This window comes from Nipponia nippon, unplaced genomic scaffold, assembly GCF_047370975.1.
Source record: "Nipponia nippon isolate SJK-2023a ecotype South Korea unplaced genomic scaffold, ASM4737097v1 scaffold_35, whole genome shotgun sequence".
NCBI lineage: Eukaryota > Metazoa > Chordata > Aves > Pelecaniformes > Threskiornithidae > Nipponia > Nipponia nippon.
Genome location: NW_028262353.1, coordinates 1673874 through 1695271, shown reverse-complemented (window position 1 = coordinate 1695271; position 21398 = coordinate 1673874). Strand labels below are relative to the sequence as shown.

General features: G+C 67.4%; 2 protein-coding genes across 9 annotated transcripts; one reads left to right on the top strand and one right to left on the bottom strand.

Annotated features, from left to right (window-relative positions):
• Nucleotides 1–3644: 3644 nt before the first annotated feature.
• Nucleotides 3645–8650, bottom strand: GTSF1 (gametocyte specific factor 1). 7 transcript variants are annotated; one of them, XR_015707727.1, is made up of 8 exons: nucleotides 8169–8644; nucleotides 7852–7996; nucleotides 7676–7765; nucleotides 7512–7587; nucleotides 5088–7396; nucleotides 4900–4986; nucleotides 4321–4434; nucleotides 3645–3865 (listed from the first exon to the last, which is right to left on the bottom strand). XR_015707727.1 is itself a non-coding variant. In XM_087771063.1 (5 exons), the coding sequence occupies exons 1-5, from the start codon at nucleotides 8406–8408 to the stop codon at nucleotides 3711–3713; spliced, it is 744 nt and encodes a 247-aa protein (XP_087627189.1). In that variant the 5' UTR covers nucleotides 8409–8650; the 3' UTR covers nucleotides 3645–3710. The 7 variants fall into 7 exon arrangements, 2 of the variants coding, with proteins under 2 accessions (XP_087627189.1, XP_087627190.1); XR_015707728.1 differs by having other exon boundaries at nucleotides 7852–7978; nucleotides 8169–8619; XR_015707729.1 differs by having other exon boundaries at nucleotides 7842–7996; nucleotides 8169–8306.
• A 760-nt stretch (nucleotides 8651–9410) lies between these two features.
• NCKAP1L (NCK associated protein 1 like) lies at nucleotides 9411–19541 on the top strand. 2 transcript variants are annotated; one of them, XM_087771003.1, is made up of 32 exons: nucleotides 9411–9779; nucleotides 10005–10115; nucleotides 10443–10535; nucleotides 10644–10700; nucleotides 10785–10927; nucleotides 11026–11116; nucleotides 11204–11341; nucleotides 11424–11472; nucleotides 11606–11762; nucleotides 12025–12081; nucleotides 12414–12510; nucleotides 12820–12929; nucleotides 13088–13220; nucleotides 13332–13413; nucleotides 13678–13736; nucleotides 13898–14043; nucleotides 14390–14522; nucleotides 14707–14826; nucleotides 15274–15413; nucleotides 15577–15708; nucleotides 15823–16041; nucleotides 16146–16276; nucleotides 16360–16457; nucleotides 16724–16817; nucleotides 16939–17021; nucleotides 17132–17212; nucleotides 17431–17524; nucleotides 17688–17804; nucleotides 18088–18197; nucleotides 18295–18384; nucleotides 18822–18905; nucleotides 19440–19541. In XM_087771003.1, the coding sequence occupies exons 1-32, from the start codon at nucleotides 9678–9680 to the stop codon at nucleotides 19524–19526; spliced, it is 3438 nt and encodes a 1145-aa protein (XP_087627129.1). In that variant the 5' UTR covers nucleotides 9411–9677; the 3' UTR covers nucleotides 19527–19541. The 2 variants fall into 2 exon arrangements, with proteins under 2 accessions (XP_087627129.1, XP_087627128.1); XM_087771002.1 differs by lacking the exon at nucleotides 19440–19541 and having other exon boundaries at nucleotides 9414–9779; nucleotides 18822–19089.
• Nucleotides 19542–21398: the final 1857 nt, after the last annotated feature.

The following is a 21398-nucleotide window of genomic DNA, read 5'->3' as shown; positions in this document are numbered from 1 at the left end:
GGGACTGGGACATCAGGGACTGGGACACCCAAGGGACACTGGGACACCCTGGAACACTGGGACATCAGGGATGGGGACACCCGAGCGGCACTGGGACACTGGATACTGGGGACCAGATTGCTCGAGGGGCAACAGGACACTGGGAACAGGGACACCAGGGACCGGGATAGCCAAGGGGGACTGGGACATCGGGAACAGGGACACTGGGGGGACACTGGTGAGACCAGGACACCAGGAATTGGGACACCCAAGGGGACTGGGACACTGGGAACAGGGACACCGGGGACCGGGACACTTGAGGGGGACTGGGACACTGGGAAGGACTGGGACACCAGGAACTGGGACACTGGGGACACACTGGCAGGAATGGGACACTGTGGGGACACTGGGAGACCAGGGGAGATGGGGGCCTGGGTGACAATGGGGGACTGGGACACTGGGGGTGGGAACTGGGACACTGCGGGGGGGTGAGGACAGGACACTGAGGACACAGGACACCAGTGAGGGGACTGGGACAGAGGGGGCGAGACCCCAGGTGACATGGTGGGCAGGACACTGGAGGGTACTGTGACAACGGGGGGACGAGGGGACATGGGGGGGCAGGACAGCAGAGCACGCTGGGACACTGGGACGCAGGACACTGGGGGTACTGGGACACTGAGGGGACACTGGGACACAGGACACTGGGGACACTGAGGGGACACAGGACACCACGGGGGGACATGGATGGGACAGGCACAGGGGGACACGGGGGGACACGGGGGGGACACAGGACAGCAGGGGGACAGGGGAGGACGTGGCGGGGGGAACAAGACACTGGGGATGGGACACGGTGGACGGGAGTGGGACGGGGGGACAGAGGGCTTGGGACAGCGGCGGGGAGGAAGGGGACACGGGGGGGGGGCCGGATCCGGCTGCCGCTTCCTGGAAGGAACCAGCGGAAACGGAGCCGGAGCTGGAGCCGTTCACACATGGCTGCGCGGGGGGGCCGGGACCCCCACGGGGGGACACGGGGGACACGGCGGGGGGACACGGCAGCCCCTCGGTGCGGGGCCCGCATGCGAGGGCATGCGAGGGGCGGGGGTGCCCCCCACGTGCTCCTCGCGGCACCTTTGCTCGCTCCATGCCAGCGTGCAAACGGTGCACGCGCAGGGCCTCGCTTCACGCGAGTGTGCAAATGGTGCACGCTCAGCCCCCCCCAAGCGTGCGAACGCTGCGCGTCCCCCATCTCCCGCCGCGCCAGTGTGCAACGGGTGTGCGCTCAGCCTCTCCCTTCACCCGCGTGTGCAAAGGCCGCTGCACCCCTCCGCGCGTGCAAACACTGCCCGCCCCTCTGCGTGCTCGTGCAAAGGGTGGGACCCCCCCAGGCGGCCCCCGTGCGAGGCGGGTGCCCGGGTGTGCGAGGGGCCGGGGGGCGTGCGCGGGGGGCCGGGGGCCTCGCACGCCTGCGGCGGGGCCAGCCGCATTCCTGCGCCGCTGATGCAATGGCGGCTGCCGCAGCTGGGCTGGGGGCTCGGGGGGCTCGAGGGGACCCCGGCGGCTGGGGCCTCCCCCCAGGCCCCCCACCAGGGCCCAGACGCCCAGGTCCCCTGCCCAGCACCCTGCCGTGGGTGCTCCCCGAGCCAGGGTGGGTGGGGGGGAAGCGTAGGAGCTTGCACACGCGTGTGGGTGCAAGGGGTGCGTGTGCCCGCCGTGGGCATGGTGCCCGTGGGGACAATGGGGACATTTCCGCGGCCGGGGGGGAAGTGACGGGCGAGCGGCGAACAATGCGCTGGCGCCGGGGCCCTTCCTGCCCTCGCACGGCCTCGCACGGCCGGCCCCGCGCTGGCATCCCTGCACACGCGTGTGCCCTGCCACTGTCCCCTGTGCACACACGTGTGCCCTGCCACCGTCCCCTGTGCATGCCTGTGTCCTGACACCATCCCCTCGTGCACACGTGTGCCCTGCCACCGTCCCCTGTGCACACACGTGTACCCTGCCACCATCCCTTGTGCACGTGTGTGCCCTGCCACTGTCCCCTGTGCACGCGTGTGCCCTGCCACCGTCCCCTGTGCACGTGTGTCCTGCCACCGTCCCCTGTGCACGCCTGTGTCCTGACACCATCCCCTCATGCACATGCGTGTGCCCTGCCACTGTCCCCTGTGCACACACGTGTGCCCTGCCACCGTCCCCTGTGCATGCCTGTGCCCTGACACCATCCCTGTGCACACACGTGTGCCCTGACACTGTCCCCTCATGCACACACGTGTGTCCCAGCCCTGTCCCCTTGTGCACGCTCACCCCAGGTCCCACCCCCACATCCCCGTGTCCCCATAAACGGGTGCCCATGGCCATGAGCTGCCCCACTCGTGCCTCAGTTTCCCCCCACGCTCTGTCCCCCACCCTGGGGCCTGGGGGAGCCTGAGCCAGGGCCACCCCTGTCCCCATGGGCACCGTCCCCATGGCTGCCATCCCAGGGACACCCCATGGGCGCCATCCCCATGGCCACCATCCCAGGGACACCCCATGTCCCCACCCCGGGCCAGGGCTCGGGTGCTCCCGGCTAAGTATGGCCAGCGCCGGGGAGCGTCCCTGAGTCACCGCGGGGGCCGGGGGGGCCCGGGCCTGACTCACCGCCGCTGCCAGCCCCTATATAGCCTGGCCTGATAGCAGGGACACGTCACCCCCGTCCCCCCCCCGGCTGGGGCAGCGCCTGGGGCTGCGGGGGGGCCACGGTGGGGCACCCCCATGGGTTGGGGGGACGCAGGGTGACACCGAGGCACCCCCGTGGGTGCGGGAGGCAAGCGCCGGTGACATCGGGGCGGCCCCGTGGGTGAGGGCACGGGTGGGACACCCCCGGGTGGGCGGTGGGTGCCCGGCCTCAGTTTCCCCGGGCGGGGGGCACGGGTGCTGGCGCGGTGCCCCGGGGCTGGCGCCGAGCCCGGGGACGGGCGCGGATGCGGCCCCGCGCGCCGGCTGCTTCCCAAAAAGGCGCTGGCGGCTGCAGGCGTTGGGGAGCCGGGCAGGCGGCCAGGCCGGGGGGGCCCTGCCGCGGGGCGGGGGGACGGGCAGGGGCACGGGCAGGGACGGGGGGCAGAGGTGGCACTGAGGTGGCCGACACACGCGCGTGCACGTGGCACCGCTGGCCCGGGCACTGCTGTGGGCACTGCAGGGCCAGGGCGGGGTGTGCACACGCGTGCGTGTGCACATCTCCAAGCGTGTGCGTGTAAGCATGTGTCCGTGTGTAAGCATGTGTGTCCATGTGGAAGCGTGTGCACGCTCCCGGGACCCAGGGGCAGGAACACGGGAACCCACGGCCCACACGTGGTGTGCACGCCCCCTTACACGCATGTGCACACCCACCACACGCGTGTGCACTCGCACACGGCCCCCGTTTGGGTCACCCCCCGTCCCCGGGAAGGGCAGGGGGTGGCCGGGGACATGGGGACCATTCCACCCCCCCCATTTTTGGCCAGCTGCTCCCTGCCTCCCGGGCAGCGTGGGGACACCCCGACGTCACTGGGGGACAACCCCCCCACTCTCTGGCCTCCCCCCCCCCCCCCGTTTGACCCTTTCAGCCCCCAATATTGGGTAAAACACCCCATAACGCTGCTGTGACAACCCGGAATCAAGCACGGGGCGTTTTGAGGCCAGAAAGGGCAGTTTTAGTGCTCGAGCGGCGAGGCGGGGGCCGGCCCCGCTGTTTTTCTGGGCATTTGTTGGTTTTCTGCCTAATTTCCTGCCTTAAGGAGCCCCGCTCGCCCCGCGGAGCCCGGCTGCTGGAGGAGCGGGGGCCAGGCCCTGGAGGTGCCCGCTCCAGGGCAGGATCCGTCCCCGAGGGGGCCACGAGAGCCAAACCTTGGGAGGAGGGAGGGATCCCGACGAGCTGCGGAGATAAAAAGCAAAAGGTGTAAAAAAAAAAAAGTCCCAAAAGGGCTTCACGGGGGGAATCCCCCCTCCGCGGGGCCGGGGTGCTGCTGGGGTGCACGGCGGGGGGACACGGAGGGGACGGGGCTTCTCCAAACCCCCCGGCCACGGCTCCCACCCCGGTGACTTCAAAGCCCCTGGCAAGCTGGGGCCTCCATTTGCCTGCGACCGCCAGACGCTCGCCGGTTCCTGCCCTCTTCCTTTTCCTGCCGCTTTCAGACACAGTTTGATGGTAAACGTGTTTTTTTTTTCCGCTGTGTCGTCCCCCCCCCCCGACTCCAGCAGAAACCAGCTGGAGAGCGATGCCGGGCGCTGAATCACGGCAGGGGAACGACGCGGGTGTAAGACGAGGGGAATTTTGTCCTGGGAATTGCGTAGGGGAACCGGCGCGGCTGGGGCAGAGCCGGTACTCACAGCCCCGCGTCTCCCCGTGGCGCTGGTCACCCCTGCCCGTGCAGGGGGGTCTTGGCAGCGGTCCCGGGACGGTGGCAGCCGTGTGAGGGTGGGGGCACGTGGGGCGTTTCACCGCTGCACGGAAGAGAACAGGGAGAAGTGGTTAAAGCACGTGGGGCAAGGCCAAAAAGGCATCGCATCTCCCCAAAACCGTAGCGTGAAGAAGCCGCGCGAGGCGGCGGGACCCCTCTGGATGCGGGGAGCAGGGCGGGAGCCAGGAGCTGCCGTCCCCAAAGCACGGCTGTGCCGTGGCACGGCTTGCCCGCTCTGCGGCGGCGGCTGGATGCCGCGGGGGATGCCAAAGGTGACACGTAGCTGCGCCGTCACCAAAACCAGCCCGGTTCTCCCTCCCCGCGTCCCCGTCGAGGGGAAAACCCAACGGCTCCCACCGAGGAGCAGCGGGAGGGTGGCTCTGCTCTCTGGGATCCGCGGCTGCTCTCGATGAGAGAAAATAACGGCAAAATAGGTGGAAAAAGGAGGGAAACGCCTGGCGTTTCCCATCCGGCTCACGGATGAAAATAAGCCAGTCCTCCAACCTACCCGGCTGGATCCACCCTCCGAGCAACAACTCCCGGCAAGTGTTGCAAGGCCGTTATTGGCACGGTTCGAAGCACACATGAAACTGCTCTGGAAACCACAGGGGAGAGATGTCAGGCAAAGCCGAAGCAGTCAGACGCTTTTAAACAAGCGAGGCAACAAAGCTGGAGAAATTCCTCCTTAACCCTTACGGAGCGGGAAAGGGATTCGGATGGCTTTCCACCTGCGGGCAGCGCGGGGGGAAATGTTTCCGCTCTCTGGCGAGGGGAAGCGGGCATCGCTGCGGAAGCGCCGGCTCCGCACGGGGATGAGATTTGCGGCTGGGAAAAGTGTTTTGCTGAGATAAACTCCAGCGGGCGTCCTGATTCTCCATGCCGAGCTGTGGGGGGATAACCCCCGCCCCTAAACTCAAAAAATGGGTTTAAAACATGACTGAGGGGGGTGAAAAAAAAGGCAGCCTCGGGCGAAGGTTAGCGCTTGGCAGGTTAAAGCCTAAGGAAGGAGCGGCCGCCGCAAGATGATTCGTGTTCAGCCTCCGGATTGGAGATGGAGGGAGGAAAAGCGTCTCCCAGATGGGCTGAGCCCAGGATGTGCGGCTCCTGCCAGATGTACGTTAACGGGAGTTATTAGTCGCATAAAAACCGCTCTGCAGCTGCATTTCTGGCACTGGAGAGGGAGGAATTAATTGCAACACCAGATCACTCCTCCTCTGCCTGGCCAGGAGGGACCGGCACGACCCCGCCCGCGCGCTCCCCTCCGCCGGTCGGGGAAAGATATATATCTGACCTTCCCGTGAACCGCTGGAAAAAAGAAAAGGAGAAAAAAAAAGCAGGTTTTCCCCCCAAACTCAGCCCCGCGGGGTCCCCACCGCCTGCCTTGGATGACGGGGTGTTGGAGGGGGGCAGGGAGCCCGGCCGGGGAAGGCGGCGTGACACACGCATTCCCATTTCCACACGTACTGCCCCAAATCCGTTGCCTCCTCCGAGCAATCCTCACCTCCCAGCATGGCGGGGGCTCCGTGGGGTCCCCGGAAACATCACGCTGGAAGGGGAGCAGAGGATTGGGGGATCCCCCCTGTTCCCGGCATGACGCCGGGGTTGAGCATGGGTTGAGTCTGGGTGTGACGAGTGTGTGTCACCGCCAGGCTGGCGGGGGGGACAACAGGGGGACAGCATGACACATTTTTTGGAGGACTGCACAGGGCGGGGGGGGGTTACCGAGGCCTCCCCAGCTGCCCCCCCCCCTTCCCTGGGTGGGGAACCCACGGCCTGGTGCCCTGGGACGCAGCCTGAGCACAAGGCGGCCGCGTTGTGCAAGAGGCACTAAAATAGCCCCCCCCGAACCCAAAATCTGGGCAGCACCCGCCTGGCAACGCCTGTTTTGGTGGGGGAGGGACTGGGGGGAGATCTGGTGCCCTGGGGGGGGGGGACAGCAGCCCCCCAGGCACCGGGAGAGGGGGGTTTGGGGTCACCTTGAGCCGGTTTGGTCACGGTCATCCTCTTCGTCGCTGTCCCCGCTAGAGCCCGACTTTAGGGGTGGCTGGGGACGGGGTGAGGGGGACAGCGGGGCACCAGGGGGACGGGGACACGCTGGGGGGGTACAGGGACACACTGGCGTGGTACAAGGACATGGGTGAGCCTAGGGGTGACTGGGACACACTGGGGGGTATGCGGGCACACTGGGAGGGGTGACAGGGACATGGGCTGGCTCGGGGGGTTATGGGAATAAACTGGGGGGGCATGGGGACACACTGGGGCGTGACAGGGACAGGGGCTGGGGGGTTATGGGGATAAACGGGGGGTATGGAGGCACACTGGGAGGGGTAACGGGGACATGGGCTGGCCTGGGGGGAATACAGGGACACACTGTAGGGGGTGACAGAGACACGGGCTGGCCCAGGGGGTTACAAGGACACACCGGGGGGGTTATGGGGACATGGACAGGCCCAGGGGGGTGAAATCCTGCTGTGCACTGGACCTGTTGCCCCTTGGTGCTGGAGCCCCCTCGGAGGGGGGGCACAAGGCCTGGCCCCCCATTCGTCTGTGCCCCAAGGGGTGGCAGGGCCAGCGCAGAGCATGCTGGGAGTGCAGCAATGGAGTGCGGGGGGCGCGGGGCTGGCCAGGAGCTCCTGCCGGGGGTCCCCTGGGTCCCCATCCCCAGGGTGCCCCCATCCCCAGGTCGCACGGTCCCCTGGGTCCCCACCCCACAGGGTCCCCTTGGAGCCCCCCGGGTGATGGGACACCACGCACACTCACAGGCAGCGTATTTGTAACATGCATTTATAACCTCTGGGTACGATCCCTCCCCCGCAGCAGCGGCCGAGGGTGCACCGCCTCCCCTGGTGCCGCGGCCCCCCCGGTCCTGGGGGAGAGATGGGCACTGCCCTGGTCCTGCCGCCGCCATCCATGGTCCCTCCTGTGCCCATCGCTCCGCGCCCGCTGCAGGGCATCCTGCGGCTCTCCCACCTCGGCTCTGGCTCATGGGTGCTGCTGGGGCAGAGCTGGGGGGCAAGAGAGGACCAGGGGGGTCAGCGTGGGCAGCACCCTGGGGGGGGGAAATGACACCCCAGTGTGGGCAGCGAGGGAGGGGACAGCCCCGGCCCTGCGGGCTCCTGCCTGTCGCATGGGAGGAGCAGGTTGTTCGTCCTGATGTTGAGGATGAAGGGTTGGGGGTCCTCCAGGTCCTCCAGCTCTGCAAAGGGTGATGAGACAGGGACATGCCAGCCTTGGGGTGACACAGCGAGGGGGGGAGCACTGCCTTGCACCCCGGGGACACTCACCAGCCTCCCAGTCCTCCTGGCACGGCGGGGCCTGCCAGGCCGTGGGGACCTCCGGTTGCTTCATCCTGTCACTGAGCGACGTGAGCATCCCTGAGGGGACAGAGGGGACAGCTGTGGGTGGAGGCACAGCTGAGCACAGCCACCGGGGTGGTGAGGGGACACACACCATGCTGTACCGTGGGGCAGGTCGGGCTGCTGCTTGTCGGGGCAGGAGGCGACGTGGCTCTGCAGCTTGGCCTGGGGCACCCTGTGCCGGGCATTGAAGGGGCAGGTGGCCAGCGTGCGGGCCACCTGCGGGTTGTTCTGGGCAGGGGCGAGGAGCTGGGTTGGGGGGGAGCCTCTGCCTCAGAGCTGCCTGACCCACAGCCCCCAGCAGCCCTCGGCCCTGGCCCCCAGCAGGCCCCAGGCCCCCACAGGCACCAACCCCGGCCCCCAGTAGGCCCCAGCCCCGGCCCCCAGCCCCTCGTAGGCCCCAGCCCCGGGCCCCGCTCACCCGCTGGCACTTGACGAGGTGGTAGGGCAGCCGGGACACCCGGACCTGGTGGCTTTTGTCGTAGGGACACTGGACGAGCTCCTCGGGGTCCATGGCGGGGCTCAGGCTCAGGCCCAGGCCCGGTCCCGGTCGCCGCACCAGACTCCCAACGGGCCTCGCGCGCCGCCGCGTCGCCACGGCAACGGGGCCCGGCTTCCGGCGCGGCCTGGGGGGGGGGCTGCCGCGCTCCGCTGTCGCCATGGCAACGGGGCCGGGCGGCCGCCGCGGGGCGCCCGCAGCGCGGCTGGGTAGGCCCGGGCCGGGCTATAGGAGCCCCGGGAGACGCTATATGAGCCCAGGCGATGTTATCTGGGCCCTGGGTGGTGCTATAGGAGCCCTGGACAGTGCTATAGGAGCCCAGGCAATGTTCTGTGGGCCCTGGGCCGTGCTATGTGGGCCCCGGGTGGTGATACATGGGCCCGGGCAATGTTGTATAGGCCCTGGGGAGTGCTATAGGAGCCCTGGGCAGTGCTATATGAGCCCTGGCAATGATATATGAGCCCAGGTGATATTCTGTGGGCCCCGGGCGGTGCTATATGGGCCTCGGGTGGTGATATATGGGCCCAGACAATGTTGTATAGGCCCTGGGCAGTGCTATAGGAGCCCTGGTGATGTTCTATGGGCCCCAGGTGGTGCTATGTGGGCCCCGGGTGGTGACATATGGGCCCAGACAATGTTGTATAGGCCATGAGCAGTGCTATAGGAGCCTCAGGAGATGCTATATGAGCCCTGGGCAGTGCTATATGAGCTCTGGGCTGTGCTGTATGGGGCCCGGGTGGTGATATATGGGCCATGGGCAATGCTATATGAGCCCTGGGCAATGCTATATGGGCCCAGGTGATGTTCCGTGGGCCCTGGGTGGTGCTATAGGAGCTCTGCGCCATGCTATATGGACCCTGGTCAGCATTATATGGGCCTGGGCAATGTTATATGGGCTCTGGTGGTGGTATATGGGCCTGGATGGTCTTACACGGACCTCGGGTGCTGCTGCAGGGCCGTGGCTGGTGCCATATGGCTGTGGCCAGGGTCATGTGGCGCTGGCCGGCGCTACACGGTCCTGGTCAGTGTGGCACAGCTGGGAGTGGTGTTATATGGCTGTAGCCAGCACTGCCCAGCTGTCAGCAGTGTCACCGGCCACAGCCAGTGTCGTATGGCCGTGGAGGGTGTCATTGGGCCATGGCCAGTCCTACACGGTGGTGGCGCACCACCACGGTCACACAGCCGCGGCGTCAGGTGGCGGTGGCATTGTGCACCAGCAGTGTCACACAGCCATGGCGTCAGGCGCCGGCGGTGTCACAGGGTGGTGGCCGTGTCACAGGGTGATGGCGGTGGCGTCACGTGGCGGTGGCCCCAGCTTGGGGCCCAGCCCAGGAAGCGCAGGAAGGGGAAGTTGGGTGTCGGGGCCGTGGGGACGATCGGGGGGACGTGGGGGACACAGGGTGGCCCCCCCGCCCCCAGCACGTCGCCGCCATGTCGCTGCCCTCCGTCTACCAGAACAAGTTCGCCGAGAAGCTGACAATCCTCAACGAGCGGGGCCGGGGCGTCCTCGTCCGCATCTACAACATCAAGAAGGTGGGTGTGGGGTGGGGCGGGCCCAGATGCCTGGGTCCCCTGGCGGGGGACATCGGGGTGCCCCCACCTTCCCTGATCAAATGGGGAAGAGCCTGGGTTCTGCCTGGGACGAGGGTTGTGAAGAAACAGGGGGTGGTGGGATTGCTGGGGCAGGGGGGCCTGAAGGGGGATCTGAGCCCAGGAGGGGGCTTTGGGGGGGGTCTGACATTGGGCGGTCCCCCACAGACATGCTCCGACCCCAAGACGCGGCCGCCCTTCTTCAGCGACAAGGCCATGGAGCCCTCCGTCAAGTTCATCAACAAGAAGTTTCCTCACCTGGACGTGAGGAGCAGCACGGTGAGGGACCAGGGTGTCCCCTCTGTCCCCAACCCCCTGTCCCCCTACCCCGTGCTGGCCCTACCTGGGTGTCCCCTCTGCCCCCCACCCTGCGTCACCCCATCCCCAGTGTCCTCACCATCCCCACCCCATGTTGCCCCCACCCAGTGTCCACACTGTCCCCCATGTGTCACCCTGGTCCGTGTCACCCCACTTTGTGTCACCACCACCTGGCTTCCCCTCCATCCCCCTCCCTTGGTCATCCTGCCACCCCCTGCCCCATGTCACCCCTCCCTGGGTGTCCCCCCCGTGTGACCCACCCTGGGTGTCCCCAATGTCCCTTTGCAGCAACACCTGGGGCCGGTGCACAGGGACAAGGGGGACATCGCCCGGGTGCTGGGACCCTTCTACCACTCCTTCCTGGACGTCCTGGAGTTCAGGGTGAGCTGGGGCATGTGGCGGGGGGCAGAGCGGGGTTTCGGGGGGCAGCACCGGCATTTCAGACCTGAGGGGACAGCAGTGACATTGTCCCTGTCCCCTCCCTGCCAGGACCACGTCTATGAGCTGCTGAACACCATCGATGCCAGCCAGTGCTTCTTCGACATCGTGAGTGGGGCGCGAGGGGTGCCCGGGAGGTACTTTGGGGGTGCCACGGCTGTGCGCACATGCTCACGGCTGTCCCCTCCCCAGCACGTCAACTACGACTTCACCAAGAGCTACCTGGACCTGGTTGTCACCTACGTGTCCCTCGTCCTGCTGCTGGCCCGCACGGAGGACCGCCGGCTGCTCATCGGCATGTACCACTGCGCCCACGAGATGAGCCACGGCAGCAGGTAGGTCGGCTGTCCCCATCGGCGCTGTCACCACGGGCTGTCCCCACTGGGACTGGCCCTGAGGACCGTTCCCGACCCCCGTGCCACCGTCCCCGCAGTGACCCCAGCTTCGCCCGCCTGGGACAGATGGTGCTGGAGTACGACCACCCCCTCAAGAAGCTGACGGAGGAATTTGGGCCGCACACCAAGGTGGGATGGGGCTTCCCGCAGCCAGCGGGGCCACATCCTGCCCCGATCCATCCCACGGCCCCCCCGTGATGTCCCCCTCTCCCCCAGGCTGTCACCAGCGCCCTCCTGTCCCTCCATTTCCTCTTCGCCCGGAGGAACCAGGGGGCCGAGCAGTGGCGCAGCGACCAGCTCCTCAGCCTGCTCGGCACCGCCGGCACCATGCTCAGCCCTGCCAGCTCCGACACCGTGAGTGCCACCGCATCCACACGTCCCGGGAGAGGCTGCAGAAGGGCTGAGGGCGGTGACACGGTGACGCCTGTGTCCCCAGATGGCCTGTGAGTACCTGTCCCTGGAGGTGATGGAGCGCTGGATCCTCAGTGAGTCCTTGCGGTGCCCGCGGGTCCCCAGCCCCATGCAGGCAGCCTGGCTCCCGGTTTCAGGCTGTCCCCCTGCCCGCTGCGGGGCCGGCAGCGCGGGCAGCCCCTGCCCGCCTAACGGCTGTGCCCGCAGTGGGGTTCCTGGTGTGCCCGGGGGCACTGGGCTCGTCCCCGCAGTGCCTGGAGCTGTGGCGGCTGGCGCTGCAGGGCTCGCTCTACATCACCCTCCTCCGCGATGAGGCCCTCCAGGTCCACAAGGTCACCGAGGAGCTGCTCAGCAGCCTCAAGGGGTAACGGCCATGCCAGTGCCGGGGCCGTGGAGGGTGCCAGGGGGGTGCCGCAGTGGGTGCCAGGGGCTGGGGGCTCTGCCAGCAGCCCTCCTGGGTGCCAGGGGCTGCGCTGGGTGCCAGGAGACTTCGCAGGGTGCCAGGAGGTTGTGTTGGGTGCCAGGGGCTGGGGGCTGTGCCAGGGGCTCTGTGGGGTGCCTGGGGCTCTCCTGGGTGCTGTGCTGGGTGCTGTGCCTGGCACTGCCCAGCTGTGGCTCTCTCGCAGGTATGGGAAGCGGGTGGCCGATGTCAAGGAGTGCAAGGAACACGCTGCGGCTCACAGGTTGGGGACTCAATGGGGGGACAGCGGGGCTGGGGGCGCTGGGGAGGGTCCCAGGGGTCCTGGGGAGCTGGGAGGTCCCAGAGTGTCCCAAAGGACTGGAGAGTCCTGGGGGTCCCATGAGTCCCAGAGAGCTGGGGGGGTCCCAGGGGCTTCTGGGGGTGCCAGCACCCAGGGAGGGGACTGGGGTGCCCCGACTGGGTCCACACTGGCCCTGTGCCACAGCACCCACCTTTGCTGTGTTTTGCCTGCGATGTCCCCGCTGGGTGAGAGGGGTGGCTGGGGCGGGGGTTGGGTGGCCCTGACCCCGACCCCCACGCTGACCCCCCCTGCAGCGGCTCCCTGCACCGGGGCCGGCGGGCGTACCTGCGTGGGGCTGTGCGGGAGCTGGAGGCGCTGCTGGAGGACCAGCCCGGGCTGCTGGGACCCAAGGTCAGCACAGAGGGAAGGGGGCCGTGGGGGCCAGGGGGCAGGGTTTGGGGTGCAGGGGGTGTGTGGGTGCAAGGTTTGGGGTGCAGGGGGTGCATGGGTGCAGGGTTTGGGTGCAGGGGGCTGGCTGCTGGGGCTCTGCATGTGCCCGGGGGTGTGAAATGGGTGGTGGTGGGGTCTGTGGGGGGGGTACTGCCAGCGCCAGCCTGGTGCCATGTGGTGCCAGTGCCCGAGGCCATTGGTGCCAGCCGGGTGGCAGTTCCTGGTGGCAGCACCCTGTGCTTGATGCCCTCTAACCCCCGCTCTGCCCAGGCCCTCTTCGTCTTCATGGCGCTCTCCTTCTGCCGGGACGAGGTGAGCTGGCTGGTGCGGCATGCTGAGCACGTCACCAAGACCAAGACGCCCGAGGACTTTGCTGACAGGTAGGCACAGTGTGCAGGCACTGGGCCACGGGAAGCACCCCCAGGCAGGCCGGTCTTGTGGTGGAGGTTGCCCTGGGGCAACGCCGGGGTGCCATGGGCACGGCTGGCACTGGGGTGGTTTGGTGGGCACAGGCTCTGACCGGCGGCTCCGGCGGCAGCCACGTCGCGGAGCTGCTCTTCCTCATGGAGCAGCTGCGGAGCCTGGTGCGGCAGCAGGTCAGGGTGCTGCAGCGCTACCACGTCCAGTACCTGGCCCGCTTCGATGCCCTGGTGCTCAGCGAAGTCATTCAGGTACCGCAGGGCACTGGCAAGGGCTGATCTGTGTCCCCTGTTGGGGCTGTCCCTGTCCCCTGTGCCCTATCCTGGCTGTCCCTGACCCTGTCCCCATCCCTGGCCCCGCAGAACCTCTCCGTGTGCCCCGAGGAGGAGTCCATCATCCTGTCATCCTTCGTCAGCTCCCTCTCAGCTCTCTCTGTCAAGGAAGGTATGGTCAGTGTCCCCCCCGCCATGTCCCTGGTACTGCCTGGGGACCGATGTCCCCCCTGTCCCTGGGGGCCATGCTGGGCACCCAGGCATGGGCTTGTGGGGCAATGGGGAGACGGCAGCTCCTGGGGTCCTGTGGGGTGGGCGCTGCCTCCCCAGACTGGCACCCCCAGGACCAGTACCCCCAGATTAGCACCCCCAGACCGATAATCTCCCCAGACCCCTCCCCGCGGCCACGTCTCCCCACGTTTCTATTTCCCTGCAGTTGATGACAAGGAGCAGTTTGATTTCACACCGCTCCGCCTGGACTGGTTCCGGCTGCAGGTGCTGTCCTTGCCCTGTCCTTGTCCTTGTCCCTGTCCCCATCCCAATCTCCATCCTTGTTCCTGTCCCTGTGCCAATCCCCTTCCTCTCTCCCCATCCCTGTCCTTGTCCTCGTCCTCTTCCCCTGCTCTGCCGTGGCCCTGAGTCCACTGTCCCCCCAGGCCTACACCAGCGTGGCCAAGGCCTCGCTGCCACTGGGCTCCAACCCCGACGTGGGTCGTGTCATGAACCTCATCGTCTTCCACACCAAACTGCTCGACTCCCTGGAGGAGCTGCTGGCCGAGGCCTCCGACCTCTCCGACCTGTGGTGAGCGCAGCCGCCTGCTCTGCCTCAGTTTCCCCACAGTCACGGGGGGTCACCCTGGCTGGGGGTCTTTGAGCCGCATCCTGCACGCATGGAAAGGTGCCCACGTGTGCTGGGTGATGGGTGTGGGAAGGGACGGAGGTGGCTGTGGGGGACATGTCACCTATGGGAGAGGTTGGGTAAGGTTAGGTGACGTACACATGGACATGGGGACAGGGACAACACACATGTGGCACAGGAGAAGCGTGTCCAGAAAGACAAATCCCCTCTCCTGCCCTCCCTGTCCTCCCTGCCCTCTCTCCTGCCCTCCCTGCCCCATTCTTCTGCCCCTCTGCCACCCCCCCTGCAGTTTCTACCCTCGCCCCGTGGAGAAGATGTTTGTGGTGACAATGGAGGAGCCCTCGATGCTGCGCTACAGCATTGCCTTCCCTCTGCTCTGCAGCCACTTTTCCCACTGCATCCATCCCATGTGCCCAGAGGAGGTGGGTCCTGCTGCTCGGGGGGGACACGGGGGACACAGGGGCACCGTGGAGGGGCTGGGGCAGGCACATGTGGGTAGGGGACAACGGCAGCCCTGTGGCCTCGAGGCAGCTGGTGGCACGCCGCAGATGTGGCCATGACCCGCACGCCATGTGCCGTGACGGTGCCGTGGCTTTCTCCCCACAGTATCCTCACCTGAAGGCCATAGCGCTGGGGCTGTGCAACAAGTTCCTGGAGGAGATGGCCCGGCAGGCCAGTGCCTGCGTCATGGACGCCTGCGCTGAGCAGCACAACCTCAGTGAGCAGGTGAGGGTCGCGCTTCCGGGGCGTCCAAGGTCTCTGTGGCCCTTGGGGTCACGTCACCTTCAGGATCTCTGTGGCCTTTGAGGTCTCTGTGGTCTCCAGGATCTCTGTAGTTTTTGGGGTCTCCATGGCCTCTGTGGTCTCCAGGGTCTTTGTGGCCTTTGGGGTCTCTGTGGTCTCCATGGCCTTTGTGGCTTCCAGGGTCTCCATGGCCTTTGGTGTCTCTGTGGCATCTTTGTCCCCTGGGACCTCCACAGCCTCCAGGGTCTCCAGGACCTCTGTGGCCTCCATGTTCTCCAAAACCTTGGGACAGCAGAGGCCATGGGGGCAAGACCTGGCAGGGCACATCCCCAGTTCAACCTTGGGGATGGTGACCTCTGGTCCTGGAGGCCCCGGCTGGGCTGAACTCTGTGCCGTGGCCTGTGGTAACCCGTTGCCCATGGCCGGCAGCTGCTGCCCAAGCACTGTGCCTCCACCGTCAGCAAAGCCCGCAACAAGAAGACCCTGAAGCAGCCGGCCAAGAAGGGGGAGCCCGAGCGGGACAAGCCGGGGTCTGAGAGCCAGAGGAAGGACCGGACCCTGACCACCAAGTGAGAGCCACCCAGGGCTGGCGAGGGTGGGCAGGGGGCTGGCGGGGAGGGGTGGCCACCAGACGTTGGGTGTGGGCATGGTGTGACATGGGGGCACAGCGTGACATTGTGGTTGTCCCATGGGGCCGCGATGTGGCTAATGGCGCCTGTCCTCCCACCCCAGCATGGACAAGCTGCACCTGACGCTGGCTGAGCTGTCCCTGAGCCTCAACCATGTGCCCAACTTCATCGTCTTCGAGCACACGGTGACACCGGCCGAGTACCTCAGCAGCCACCTGGAGACACGCTTCACCAAGTAGGGACCGCACCGGGGATGTGGGATGTGGCGGGGCCCGGGTGGGCTGTGGGTGCTGCTGGGGAGGGGACACTCAGCCATGGCTCTCCAGGCAGCCCCCTTCTGTCCCCGCAGAGCCATCGTGGCCATGGCGGGCTACAGCCAGGCCACGCAGGAGGTGGCCCGGCCCTCAGAGGTGCTGGTGGGGCTGAGTGCCTACGTGACCTTCATCCAGTCGCTGGGGCAATTCGTGGGCTTGGACACAGGGCGCATCATCCGCAACGTCCTCCTGCAGCAGACGCAGCCCCGCGACGCCGCCGGCGAGCAGACGCTCACCACCATCTACACCAACTGGTGGGTGCCACGCTGGGACCGGCACCCTCCCTCCCTCCTGGGAGGTGGCCCTGCGGTGCCGTGGGTCGCGGTGCCAGGCGGTGGCAGCAGCTCGGTGTCCGTAGGTACCTGGAGGCCCTGCTGCGACAGGCCAGCACAGGCGCCATCATCCTGGCCCCTGCCCTGCAGGCTTTCACCACGGTGCCCCGGGAGGGCGAGCCCCACTTCAGCGCCGCTGAGTTCTCCGATGTCTCAGGTGAGGGATGCAGGGATGCTGCAGCGGGGAATCATCACCCCCCGACCCCGCTGATGTCCCCATCCTTGTCCCCCTCTGCGCAGAGATGCGAGCGCTGGCCGAGCTCATTGGGCCGTACGGCATGAAGTTCCTGAGCGACAACCTCATGTGGCACGTGGGCTCCCAGGTCACCGAGCTGAAGGTAGGGCTGGGACCGGGACCGGCGTCGGGGGACCAAGACCGGGATCAGGGGACTGGGACCAGGGTTGGGCTGCTGGGACCAGGTTCTGGGGCACGGTGTGAGAGGGCAGGCAGGGCCACCCCGGGGACCATCCCAGTCCCCTGCCTGTCCCTTGGGCTTGCTGGCCAGCGCGGAGGGGTGGCAGAGGGGCCGGGACGCCTGGGTCCCTCCCGGCCGGCTGTGGGCTCGCCATGTCTCCGATGTCACGAGCCTCACGTCCCCCGCAGAAGCTGGTCAATGAGAACATGGACACGCTGGTCCAGCTGCGCTCCAGCTCCTGCAAGCCTGAGCAGATGGCAGCTCTGCTGCCCCGGCTGACCTGTGAGTTTGGGGGGGCACTGGGGACACGGAGGGGGAGCGTGGGGCTGGCACACACGGGTGCGCACACACACACACATACGTGTGCACACACGTGTCCCTGCTGACCCCTCTCCTCCTGCAGCGGCCGAAAACGTCCTGAAGCGCATGACCATCATCGGGGAGATCCTGAGCTTCCGCGCCATGGCCCAGCAGGGCCTGCGGGAGGTGGGTGCCCCCCACCCCATGGGTCCCCCACCCCATGGGACCTCCACCCACAGCCTCCACAGCCCAAGGGCTCAGCAGGAGCCCCATCAGCATCCACCTTCTCTCTGCAGGTCTTCTCCCACCACTGCCCCTTCCTGATGGGCCCCATCGAGTGTCTGACGGACGTTGTCACCCCTGACACCGACATCCAGGTGGGCACGGAGCGGGATGGGGACAGGGTGGCACCTCCAGTGCTTGCGGCAGCTGTCCCCAGGCAGGGCTGGTTGCTGCTGTCCTGTACCTGGCACATTATGTGGCACTGCGTGATGCTACGGGGCGCTGCGTGGCGTTGTATGGCATCGTGTGGTCCCCCACGCCTGGCTGCACCCCGTGTCCCCAGCCCTGAGCCTGCGTGTCCCCATCCCCCCAGGTCACCCTGAACATCTTTGAGCTGGCCTCGGCTGCGGGGATCCCCTGCGAGGTCGACCCTGCGCTGGTGAACGTCCTCGCTGGCAGCAAGACGGGTACCGCGGGGGTCTGCTGGGGTCGCGGGGGGCTGTCCCTGAGATCCGTGACCCTGCCACAGACCCTGAGCCGCGCTCACCTTCCCCTACCCCCTGTCACCTCCCTGGGACCCCCAGGGTCTCCTCTTGGACCCCTGTCTAGTGTCACCTCCCTCCCTGGCAGACGGCTCATCCCCTGAGGAGGACTACAAGGTGGCCTGCCTGCTCCTGGTCTTCGTGGCCGTGTCCCTGCCCCTGCTGGCCTCCGACCCGGCGTCCATCTACAACACCGAGGTGGACGGTGAGGCTTGGCCGTGACACTGGCAGCTTTGTCCCTGTGCCCCAGCCCTGGGGGGACCCTGACCCCACAGCTCCCCAGTGTCACACCTCGTGTGTGACCCCCGAGGTCATTGGTGCCCCATAGCCACAGCTGGGGGTTGGTGGGGACAGCAGGACCCCAGGACTGGCAGGGCTGGTGCCCCATAACTGCAGTCAAGGGAGGTGGGCACAGCGGAGACCCTGTGCTGTCCCCAACCTACCTCTGTCCCCAACCTATCGGTGTCCCCAACCTACCGCATCCCCAGGCTACAACAACAACATCCACTGCCTGGCCAAGGCCATCATCCACGTGTCGGCCGCTCTCTTCACTGTCCACAACAAGAACATCGAGACTCACCTCAAGGAGTTCCTGATGGTGAGAGCGGCGGGGGGCCACGGCCGTGCCTGGCCGGGGATGGGCACCCTCCCGGGGTGAGCACCATCCCCAGCGCTGATCCGGATCCGTCCCTCAGCTGGCCTCCATCAGCCTCCTGCAGCTGGGCCAGGAGACGGACAAGCTGCGTGCCAGGAACCGTGACTCCATCTCCCTGCTCATGCAGCTGGTGAGTGACGGGAGGGCCCCGGGGAGCCCCCGCGTGGGCTGTGGGGTGCTCCTGAGTGGGCACATCCCACCTCTGTGTCTCCACTGGACTCCAGCTCTGCCCAGGCTGCTCCAGCCCCCCGAGCGCAGCCGGCTCTGGGTGCTCAGCCTTTTCCCAGCTCCGGTGGGGTGTGGGGGGCTGGATCCAGCTCTGACACCCCCAGGGAGAGGCTGGGCTGACCGGGTGGGGGCCACGCACCCACCACTGGGGATTGGTATTCAGGGAGCGCTCGCCCTCGCTGCAAAGCAATTTAAATGCAAATATTTCAATCTGGAGCTGGGGCACGGGAGCCATCGGGGAGGGAGCACCCAGTGCTGCTGGGGAGGGGCTCCCCTCTGTGGCAACGGGGGGAAACTGAGGCAGGGGGGGCTGCTGAGGCTGTGTGACCCCTCGCTCAGATCGTGGCGGAGTCGTCCTTCCTGACAGTGGACATGCTGGAGACCTGCTTCCCCTACGTCCTGCTCCGCAACGCCTACCGCGAGGTGTGCCGGGAAAACGTGCTCAGCAGGGTCCCCTCGCACTGAGCCCGGCCCCTGCGTCACCCCCTCCCCTCAAACTGCCCTGCGCCGGGACCCCCAGGTCCTTCCTCCACCACTGGATGCCACCGCGGTGTCCCCGTCCTGTCCCCCAGCCATCGCTGCCTTCACTAAACCACTTTTCTCCCGACGGCTGCATCCGACTCGTGGCTGGGGGGGACCCAGGGAATATTCGGGGCCAGCGCTGCCCCAGCACCCCAGGGTGGGTGCCCAGCCCTCTGCCTCGGGCAGGAATAACCTCCTGCGGGTCCCGTGGGCATTCGGGAGGGTCCGGGGATGCCGGGGACCTCCGGGGACTGGGACTGGAGCTGCTGGCAGGATTTACCAGCTTTAATTAAAGCTGCTGCTCCTCGTGGCAATGATCCTGGCTGGCCCCGTGCCTCAGTTTCCCTTCTCCCGCCCGGCCGTGGCTGTTTCAAGTCACGTTTCCCCCCGCCTCCCTTTCCCCCGTCTCAGGGTGTTTATTTTTCTCCCGTGCAGCATCTTGGGGGAAAATTAATGGGGCGAAGGAAGGAGGCGGCGGGGCGGCCGTTGCCATTCCGCTCACGGCCGGCTGCTCTGGGATGAGTCACTGGCCGTGCCGGGAGGGGGGGACGGCGGCTGCCGCGGCCCTGAGCCCCCCTCGGCCGAGCCCCCCGCCGCCGGGCCCCCTCGGCAGAGCCCCCTCGACAGGGCCCGGTGGTACCGGGGCTGGGGGAGGCCGAGCGTGCGGCCCCGGCAGCCAAACCGAACCGCAGCCGCGATCGCGTGGCCAAGCGTGCGGCCGCCTCGTCCGGCACTAATTCCTTTATTAATTCATCCGGGGTGGAAAAACTGCTCCGGAGCGGGCTGGACTCCCCCGCTGCCCCCCTCCGGCTGCGCTCCCGGGGGGCTGAACTCCCCCGAATTAACGCCCAGAACCTGCTGATTATTCCAGATTGCTGCAAAAGTCTATTTTCGCGCTCATCAATCACGATATTAAAGCGGTAACGAGCTGCCGAGGCTCCCCGCCGGCAGCGCGGCTTTGTCTCGCGCGCATCCCTGCCCACGGCCTCTCCCGTGCCCGCCGCCGCCCGCGCCCCCCGCCTTGGGCTGCTCCGCGCCGTGGGGTCCCCCACTTTGTTCAAGTCGCAGCCCCCAGCCTGGCTTTGAGCCCCCCCAAAAAAGTTTAGGGACCCCAAAATGTCCCCAGCGGGGTATGGGAGCTCCCACGCCACATGCCGGGGCTGGCAGCCCACCCTGCTGACCCCAGCGTGCGGGTGGGGGTCCCACGGGTGCCCCCTGCACCCTCAGGACACCCCACCAAAGCGAGGGGCCCCCCTGGGAGGGGGCACAGCCCCCCTTTTGGAGGCTAAAGGGATGCATCTCCGGGCAGCACCCATGGGTGCTAGCCGGCAAAGGCCGGGAGGGGATATGGCCCAGTGGCCAGCGACCGGGCTGAGCCACCGGGGACGATGGGCAAGGTGGGGGCTCAGGGACGGTGCCCCGAGGGGTGGTCCCCACCTGGCCCCCCGGTGCCGGTGCCGCGGCGGTGGGTGCTGCGCACACCTACGGCGTTACATAAAGGCTTATTAATATTCCCCGGGGGCTGTGGCTCGGCGCGTGCCGCGGGAGGCAGCGCGGGTGCTGCTGTGCCCCCCGGCTCGATGGGACCCCCACCCCGGGCTTTGGCACCCCAATATCCCCCCCTGTGTGTGCCTGGAGCCCCCCGGGCCCTCGGCACTGGTCCCTGCGCCCCGAGGCTTCCCGGTGGGACACAGATGGGATGGGTGGGGGGCCACAGGGTGGGGGACGAGGTGTGTGCGGAGTGCAGAGTGTCCGTGAGCCCAGGGGACGGGGTTCCCTCGAGCTCAGGCCACTCCCAAACCCCCCCGTGCCCCCCAGCCCAGGGGGACGATGCCCGAACAGGCGAGAGGCCCAGCAGCCCCCCGGGTTTGGGTAGGTCCTACAATAAATAGGGGGCTGCCGCTGCCCTGTGGTCCCCGGTGTCCGTGTCACCGGCCTGGGTGACGTGTGACGAACAGGGCAGGTCTCAGCAGGGAGTGGGGCTGGGGGAGGTGGGGGTCGCGGTGGGGCTCGGAGCAGCCCCCCTGCGCGGCACATGGGGGTCATGGCCCCTCCCTGGGGGGCACCGGGGGCTCTGGCCACTTCCTGGGCTGCCAAACCCAGTGAGACCCCCCACAGCCCCGCGGGGGTCCTGGGGTGCCCCCCCGTAGGGGTCCTGGGGTACAACCCCTATAGCCCCAGAGGGGTCCTGGGGTACCTGCACCCCCCCAGCTCCATAGGGGTCCTGGGGTACCCCCCAGGGGTGCTGGGGTACCACCCCTATAGCCCCATAGCAGTCCTGGGGTACCCCCCATAGGGGTCCTGGACACCTCCCTCCCCAGGGGGGGCCCTGGGGCACCTGCGCCCACCCCCCCAGCCCCGGCGGGGTCCCGGGGCATCTCCCCCCTCCCCAAC

What these genes read in the sequence shown, in the direction of transcription:
- GTSF1 (XM_087771063.1), bottom strand. Translation starts at nt 8,408, where the DNA reads ATGGCGACAGCGGAGCGCGGCAGCCCCCCCCCCAGGCCGCGCCGGAAG. An exon ending in CCAGGAGGACTGGGAGGCTG is followed by an intron (nt 4,435 to 7,675) that starts GTGAGTGTCCCC and finishes TCTTCCGTGCAG; the next exon opens with CGGTGAAACGCCCCACGTGC. An exon ending in CCACGGGGAGACGCGGGGCT is followed by an intron (nt 3,866 to 4,320) that starts GTGAGTACCGGC and finishes TTATCTCCGCAG; the next exon opens with CTCGTCGGGATCCCTCCCTC.
- NCKAP1L (XM_087771003.1), top strand. Translation starts at nt 9,678, where the DNA reads ATGTCGCTGCCCTCCGTCTACCAGAACAAGTTCGCCGAGAAGCTGACA. An exon ending in TGGACGTGAGGAGCAGCACG is followed by an intron (nt 10,116 to 10,442) that starts GTGAGGGACCAG and finishes GTCCCTTTGCAG; the next exon opens with CAACACCTGGGGCCGGTGCA. An exon ending in TCCGCAACGCCTACCGCGAG is followed by an intron (nt 18,906 to 19,439) that starts GTGTGCCGGGAA and finishes TCTCCCGTGCAG; the next exon opens with CATCTTGGGGGAAAATTAAT.